Here is a 7,500-nt window from a genome sequence, read left to right on the forward strand (position 1 = left end):
GTAATATTACAAACTTCCAGCTAAGACGCACTTTAAAAGGTGGCTGTAAACTCCCTCTCACACACCGCAGCTAGCTAGCTACACCTTGAAATGAATTCAAAGCTCGAGGCAGGTGTGTTAGCAAGTGTGTTTATTGGTTGAAGCGGTAATGTGGCCTGAACTGCACAGTCTACCTCTCCCTGCACAAAGGGAACCCCCTCCATCTCTCTCCATCCTCTCTCTCTCTCTCTCCTGAGATGTAAACAACGTTGAATTATTTATTTTATTTTCTCTCAAGTTCACGGAGAAAGGTGGCCATGGTGACACATAACGCACATTACAGCAGAATCACGTGTGGTGTTAAGCCAAGCCAAGCCAAACGAGACTGTCAGTCTTCCCCCACCCCAAAACAACGCTCTCATGTCTGGGTATGAAGCCAGTGTGGACACTTACTGGAGAGTCGAAGGAAAAGGCGCACTCGCTCTTGAAAACCCTGTCTCCTGTTTTGGGGACTCTGATGGTGGGCATGTATGGGACCAGCAGCTCTCCGAGGTCTGCAGCCATCTTCGCATTCCTGCTTCTCGCACCACAGTGCTGCGGAGCCAGCGGAGCAGCACTGTCAGAGGAGGATGCTATTTTTAAAACACTCTGTCTCTACATTCCTCCGACTAGGGGGATGTGACGCTGAAAAACATAAAAATAAAAGGGGTGGAGGCTGGTTGCAACACATGCGGCAAAGCGAAGAGCATGAAGGCTAATGTTGGTCTTTTGGCTGTTTTCTTGTTTTGCTAAAAAGCTTTGACCTGCGCAGAAATGACATCGCTACTGTTGACTGTGATGACGCCTTCTGCTTGGGGATGTTTTTACCAGAAGGGCCCCTCCCACCTCTGAGCGTGATTCATAAAGCCACCCACACTTACTCCCATGCATTTACTACAGCATGCTTCCCTATCCAGGATCAAGGAAAAGCAGGACTATATGAGGTGCACTTTGATTTTTTTGCAGTATCCTACAAGCCCACTACACAAAAGACTCCATCCACGTGTTAATCTATAGTAGCTTTTGTTGTTAAAATTGTAAACCATTTTTAAAAAGCTAATTTTATTTCTTTGTAACATTTTGCGTTTATAATAAATAAATGGTGGAAGTCACATGTAAAAAAAAAAAAAAAAAGTTATTTCGTGCATCTTATAATTGAAGGCCCTTTGTCCATCAGACAAACGCCTTGTCTGCACAGCTCTGCCACCAGGTGGACGCTCTAGTTAAAAAATAAGCAATGAAGCAATTGATTTGCCAAAATTGTATCCCAATGTCCTAATGTGTCGCCTGCCAACCTCCTTGTGGATGAGATGAACAAGCGTGATCTGTTTATGAAGCAAATACAGCACACTATCTAAAAGCTATATCTCAATTTGTACTCCAATCAGATACAGACAAATGTAAAAAAATAAATATTAAAAAGAAAACCGACCACATGAAACTGTACCCGAGTGCATATGCATGAATTTAAAACTCAAATTGTTTCTGTACTTTGTGCGCAATGGAACACATCCATCATCTGTTCCTGGTTATTCTTTGCAGTGTGGCAGAGGTGGAGATTTTACCTGCGCATATGCAGCGTGCGTCCTGCATATTGATGAACTGTGAGAGGACACAGAGACAATATTCATACTTCACACAGAAATATCGTACCTACCTCTGCCCAGCAATGTAACCTAATTCACAAAGATTTAAATAATTGTAAAAACATTTTTGCAGCATGACGCCAATAAAAACACTTGAGAACAAAATATCAGAGTACATATAGATACTTTATTTACGCAAGAAGGGAAAAAATGTACAAACAGTGAGATTGATCGGCATGATGTACTGATGGCAGACACGTCTGGATTAATTGTCAGGTGTTGCCTTGGGGCTGTAGTCAATTAGCTCCTTGTTGAGGGTCCCCACCTGGAACCAGGGGCCATCTCCCTTCGTCCTCATCTGTCGACGCACCTCCAGCTGTGTCAGTCTGTTTATGACAAACGGGCAGTAAATTAATCAAATCATGCTTCAGAAATGGAAAACAAGAGCAAGTTGTGAATCCAAGAATAGTGCTACAACACCCTCATTCACGTTTCACAAAGCCAAGAGAAAAGAAAAATCATGACGCGCATTTCTAGAGAAAAATCTAACCTTCCTTTATGCTTGTACGCTGAATCTCATTAACATTCTTGTGTGATTACACTAGACTCACACAGAAACCTGTCTGGAAGCGTAACTGTGCCGTGGATGTCACTGGTGCTTATAGTTCTGTCAATCCTTGAGGGGTTTCTCTGACTGTAATGCTCAGTAGACGCTTCACACAGAGGTTGCTGCAACAGAGGTTGTGAACTGTACCGCCGTGGTCCGACTTTGGCACCAACATGAAGAAACACAGATCGTGCCATGATTGCAGTTTGCATCTGATGCTATACAAGGGTTGTGCTTGATAAGAAACATTCCCTCTTAAAAAGGTCCCAAGGCATTTCACTTTATGAGGTTTTTTAACATTAATATGCATTCCCCCAGCCTGCCTATGGTCCTCCAGTGGCTAGAAATGGCGATAGGTGTAAACCGAGCCCTGGGTGTCCTGCTCTGCCTTTGAGAAAATGAAAGTTCAGATGAGCCAATCTGGAATTTTGCAAATCTTATGAGGTCATAAGGAGCAAGGTTACCTCCCCTTTCTCTGCTTTGCCGCCCATGAGAGAGAGACATCATGGCTTTCAAACGAGCAAAGTGGCAGTTGGTCAAGGCCACACCCTCAACCCCCCCCTCTCTCCTCCTCAATAGCTACAGACACAGAAATGGCACATCCTAAGGAAAGCTCATTGTGGGACTGGCTCTAGAGGCTGTAATTCTGCACCAAGGCGGAATTTCGGGAAAGTGACTTCAGATACAGTATTAGGGGACCACTAAGGTCTATATAAAAAGCATCCAAAGAGCACCATGTCATGGGACCTTTAAATCAAATATTTATATTTAGTCCATGTTTAGTGTGTAACAAACAATTTCAGTTTGGCAAGATACATTAAGAATTATTTCTGAGACCGTTTATTTCCGTCACCGGAGATGTTTAAGGACAGTTAGAAATGTCTTTATCCCCTGTATCAAAGCTGCTCTCTGGCCTTCACACATCACAGGAGAAGCTATAACACACTGGTACTAAAACTCACCTCATGTCTGCCTTTTCTTTCTCTATTTGGATTGCAGCCATCATCTTTTCATAGTCCTTTACTGGGGAATCATAGAAATTCCGTGCAATCCACCTGGTGATGGGGTGCTGCCATGACACACAAGACAGGAGTATTTTCGATGACTGCAAATGTATTGATCCCAATAAACAATCACTGACATTTCAGTTAATTAAGTAATCAAGTAATTTAACAATTACTGTAACTATATTAGATTTTATCCGCTTACATTTTTCTAAATTTTACAACATGAATGAAAAGATAACTGTACAAAGGCTCCTTTATTAAATATCTGTAATTATAGAACTCTGCTCTTACAAAATCTGTGGTGGGAATATTGCAGACACAACACTCATAAAACATTCACTGGAGGCAAACAGGGATGCTTTAAAGATTGGTACTGCAACAAAGGCTTCATAATGGCAAGCGTGATTATGGTATGCATGTACTTAGGGCTGGGCAATATATTGATATCGTGATATGAGACTAGATATCGTAATATGGCATAAGTGTTGTATTTTCCTGTTTTTAACGGCTGCCTTACAGTAAAGTAATGTAATTTTCTGAACTTACCAGACTTACTAGCGGTTTTATTGTTTGCCTTTACCCACTTAAGTCATTGTATCCACATTATTGGTGATTATTTATCAAAACTCTCATTGTGTTAATATTTTGTGAAAGCACCAATAATAAGATGCTACAGTAGCTGCGTACCTTGTAGTACTCCCAGTGCTCAGGTTCGTAGTCCTCAGGAGCTTCAGCCAGCTCTGCCTCACCTTCACAACACAGTCACAGTCAAGTTCAATTCAAAGTAACATGTAACTTCTTTTGAGTTACTCATCAAATCACATGTTTAAATGACAAATTAGTATCAACTGATCTTAAATAAAACACACAAAAAACGTATAAAAAGACATATCCTTACTTACCGGCAAAGACATTCACACATGTGACAATGACAGCCATAGGAATGCCAGTCAGGAGGATGTAATATTGCTGTGAAAAAGAAATGAGAAGACAAAATGACAAAATGAAAATTGTAATGTTGGGGTGATTACGACTGGAGCTCCAACCAAGCCAACATGTCAGGAATAATTACACTGAGGCAAAAGCAGTAATCAAAGTGTGGAAGCTTATTATGAGCATGTGCAAACATGATCTCAAATAAGGGCGATAATGGCATGTTATTTATTAGGTGGTTCAATAAGTAAATTCCAATAGTTTTGAACAATGATGCAACTACCTTCAGGAATACAACTTTAAAGACTGTTGAGTGGCTGAAGTTGAGTAAAATTACATTAAAAAGGCTTTTATTATCCTTGTCAAAACTGTAAAAGAGTGAGCAGGTACACCAGGGCTATCGACACACAGATGTTTATGAAGACTTACTGATGCTGGCATCAATCTTCTCTACTACACTACCGGTCAAAAGTTTGGGGTCACTTAGAAATTTCCATTCCACTCCATTATAGACAGAATACCAGCTGAGATCAATTGCATTGTTTTTTTTTTTAAACAGGGCAGCAGTTTTCAGATTACATTATGTGCTTACATAATTGTAAAAGGGTTCTCCAATGTTTTCTCAGTTAGCCTTTTAAAATGATATCAGATCAGTAAACAGAATGTGCCTTTGGAACATTGGATGAATGGTTGCTGATAATGGGCAATGTAGATATTGCATTAAAGATCAGCCACTTCTTTCTACAACAGTCGAGAACCCTTTTGCAATTATTTAAACTCATAATTAGAGATGGCCCGATACCACTTTTTTGCTTCCCGATACCGATACCTGAACTTGCGTATCGGCCGATACAGAGTAACGATCCGATACCAGAGTGTCATATATTTCATTATGTTTTAACAGCTGTATACTACTATCCCTGTATGGATGTGATATTATTTCTATCTTTGTTGTCGGTCTGGCTCAGGTTAAACTCTTTGTGAAACATGAACAAACACAAACAATGAATTCCCCAGAACTTTCTTTTATTCTCCAGTTTGATAGTCAGTTATAACGGAAAAAGAACATAAATAAACTACTTTAACATAGATTTTCTTTAAGGCTTTATTACGTGGTATCGGATCAGTGCATAAACTCCAGTACTTCCCGATACCGATACCAGCGTTTTAGGCAGTATCGGAGCCGGAGCCGATACTGGTATCGGTATCGGAACATCTCTACTCATAATGTTATCTGAATACTGCTGCCAATGCAACTGATCTCAGCTGGTATTCTGTCTGTAATGGAAATTTCTAAGTGACCGCAAACTTTTGACCGGTGGTGTAACTGCAGCACACTTTAGTTTTTCATGATCACAGGAAATGAATTAGATGGTGTTATGGTACTCACCAATAAGCGCAGAAATCTCCTGTCATAGAAGTCAGTGGGTTTGATGACAAACATTTTCTTTCCATGACCCCAACGAACGGCCACTGCAAAGCAAGGCAGGGGACACTGCTGTGACCATGTATTCCACAATTAAAAGGTGGGTGCTTAATTGACACAGTACTGATATCAACACATAAGACTAGACCGACTGGGATTTTGGTTCTTGTGATAATGGCATGAACTTATTATGCTGTCTGTAGTATCTTAATAAAGTGAACAATCAGTGCCTCATTATATCCACAATACTGATGACCATTCCTCATATGTGTCTTCTTTTTAACAAATCAGGGGTGGGCACTATGAACAAAATCACTATTAGGATCTTTATCACAGCTTCATCTTGTCAACGATATTTATAAAATTGTGTGGAAAAATGTGCATCCCACTGAGTCAAATGGGTTTTTATAGTGTAATAGTGTCTACAAATTACAAGTAGCCTACACACATTTCCCTGGTATTTAAGCTCTAGAGTTATTACAGAAGCCGGTAACATAAGGTGTATAATTCATTTCGACATTGTAAACTACAACATGTTGTATGAGAATTTTGACGTGATTATAACGTTAATGGTGAGATGATTGTCATTCAACCGCTAGCTATAATTCAACTTTTAAAATACAAATACTACTTGCTCTATTTTATAAAGAACGGCAATTTAAAAAGGTTATTAGCTGACATATAAAATAGAGCAGCTGTCTGTTACGTTAACTACTGAAGTAACGTAACTAACCTACTTTGAACTTTTTGTTGACAGCAGGACAAACGTTACCAGCTAGCTAATATTAGCAAGCTAACAAGTCCCGGCGCAAGGTCATAAGAAGAGACGGCCACCTTTAGGGTCAAACTTCTCACTCTCCAAAGGCCAGGATGTCTCTTACCTTTATCTGTCCGTGGGATTGTTCGAGTGAGTACATTTGCAGCATTATTTCCATATTTAAGAGGACTCAGTCTGGCTGCAAAAGCAGCAGCAGACCTGAGAACACTCATGCCCACCATGTCTACTGAGGGATGGCGTTTAAACAACAAGAGCTCTGATTCGTTGATGAAAGAGTGAGGCGGAAACCGCCATCTTTAACGAGGGCAGATCATAGGGGCAGATCATACAGATCATAATTATGGCAGATTCGTTGATTTTTATCCATCACAATAGTACATGTAGGCACAGTATATAAACGTGGTAACATAAATATATATTAATAACTTAAAAAGTAAAACAATAAAAACAAAACATTGAATATAGAAGAATGCATGACGGGTAATGTGGGAAGGACTACAGAGCATGCTACAGGATGGTAAAGGCATGACCCGCCCTACTCTCCCTTTGATTAGCTAGTACTTGTCTGCTCTGGTTGGTTCGGTTTAGATAAGATGAGTGGGATTGGTTAAGACTGTCAGGGTAAGCCAAACAGAGACAATCAGAGACAGAGTAGGTCGTGACATATTTCCTCCATCCTTGGAAAAAAAAGTACTCGCCTACGATAAAGATGGCGGCGTCCTCCTCAGCAGGACGCGTTTTGACTCTTTGCAAGCAGTTTCAAAATGTCTTTAGGATATCGTCATCGATAAATACTCAGCACTGTTCTACTACTTTGATCAAATACCAGCCTCGTCTTTACAGGTAAGACGCAGTTGCAGTGTGCAAAACATGACATATGAGCGACGTTAAAGTCAACGTGCTCATATCATAGCTACGCTCTGCTCCCATCAGTGACAGTTTGTGTGGATTCTGTAAAGGAGTCATTATCTAGCTAATGAAATACAATCTTCAAGTCTTATGTATGATGCCACCTGCAGACGCGTTGAGTTTATCCACTGACATTGGGTTAACCTAGAGTCATGGATCTAGTGGATGGATAAAAGGCTTGTTTTTGACTAACGTGCCTCTCTGCAGCTTTCTGAAGACTTGTTACAATTCAAACT

The 7,500-nt window shown here is 40.4% G+C and overlaps 3 protein-coding genes across 4 annotated transcripts in view; 1 reads left to right on the plus strand and 2 right to left on the minus strand.

Moving 5' to 3' along the window:
• Nucleotides 1-837, minus strand: part of usp13 (ubiquitin specific peptidase 13) — a 40,657-nt gene extending 39,820 nt beyond the window's left edge. For both annotated transcript variants that reach the window (XM_028586744.1, XM_028586743.1), the window contains exon 1: nt 433-837. In XM_028586744.1, the coding sequence (XP_028442545.1) occupies nt 433-543 (111 nt within the window). In that variant the 5' untranslated portion in view covers nt 544-837. The remainder of the gene's footprint in view (nt 1-432) is intronic.
• A 934-nt stretch (nt 838-1,771) lies between these two features.
• On the minus strand, nt 1,772-6,630 carry ndufb5 (NADH:ubiquinone oxidoreductase subunit B5). The gene is made up of 6 exons (XM_028587878.1): nt 6,459-6,630; nt 5,542-5,624; nt 4,121-4,187; nt 3,906-3,967; nt 3,174-3,280; nt 1,772-1,990 (listed from the first exon to the last, which is right to left on the minus strand). Exons 1-6 carry the CDS (start codon nt 6,574-6,576, stop codon nt 1,870-1,872), a joined length of 558 nt encoding a protein of 185 aa, XP_028443679.1. The 5' UTR covers nt 6,577-6,630; the 3' UTR covers nt 1,772-1,869.
• A 278-nt stretch (nt 6,631-6,908) lies between these two features.
• Nucleotides 6,909-7,500, plus strand: part of mrpl47 (mitochondrial ribosomal protein L47) — a 4,175-nt gene continuing 3,583 nt past the window's right edge. The window contains exon 1 of the mRNA XM_028587883.1: nt 6,909-7,198. Coding sequence (XP_028443684.1) covers nt 7,065-7,198 — 134 coding nt within the window. The 5' untranslated portion in view covers nt 6,909-7,064. The remainder of the gene's footprint in view (nt 7,199-7,500) is intronic.

The sequence above is a fragment of the Perca flavescens genome, chromosome 9 (assembly GCF_004354835.1).
Source record: "Perca flavescens isolate YP-PL-M2 chromosome 9, PFLA_1.0, whole genome shotgun sequence".
NCBI classification, from domain to species: Eukaryota; Metazoa; Chordata; class Actinopteri; order Perciformes; family Percidae; genus Perca; species Perca flavescens.

Coding starts and splice junctions, on each gene's coding strand:
- ndufb5 (XM_028587878.1), bottom strand. CDS start 6,576: ATGGTGGGCATGAGTGTTCTCAGGTCTGCTGCTGCTTTTGCAGCCAGA. Junction 4,188..5,541: donor GGAGATTTCTGCGCTTATTG/GTGAGTACCATA, acceptor TCTTTTTCACAG/CAATATTACATCCTCCTGAC. Junction 1,991..3,173: donor AAAGAAAAGGCAGACATGAG/GTGAGTTTTAGT, acceptor TGTCATAAACAG/ACTGACACAGCTGGAGGTGC.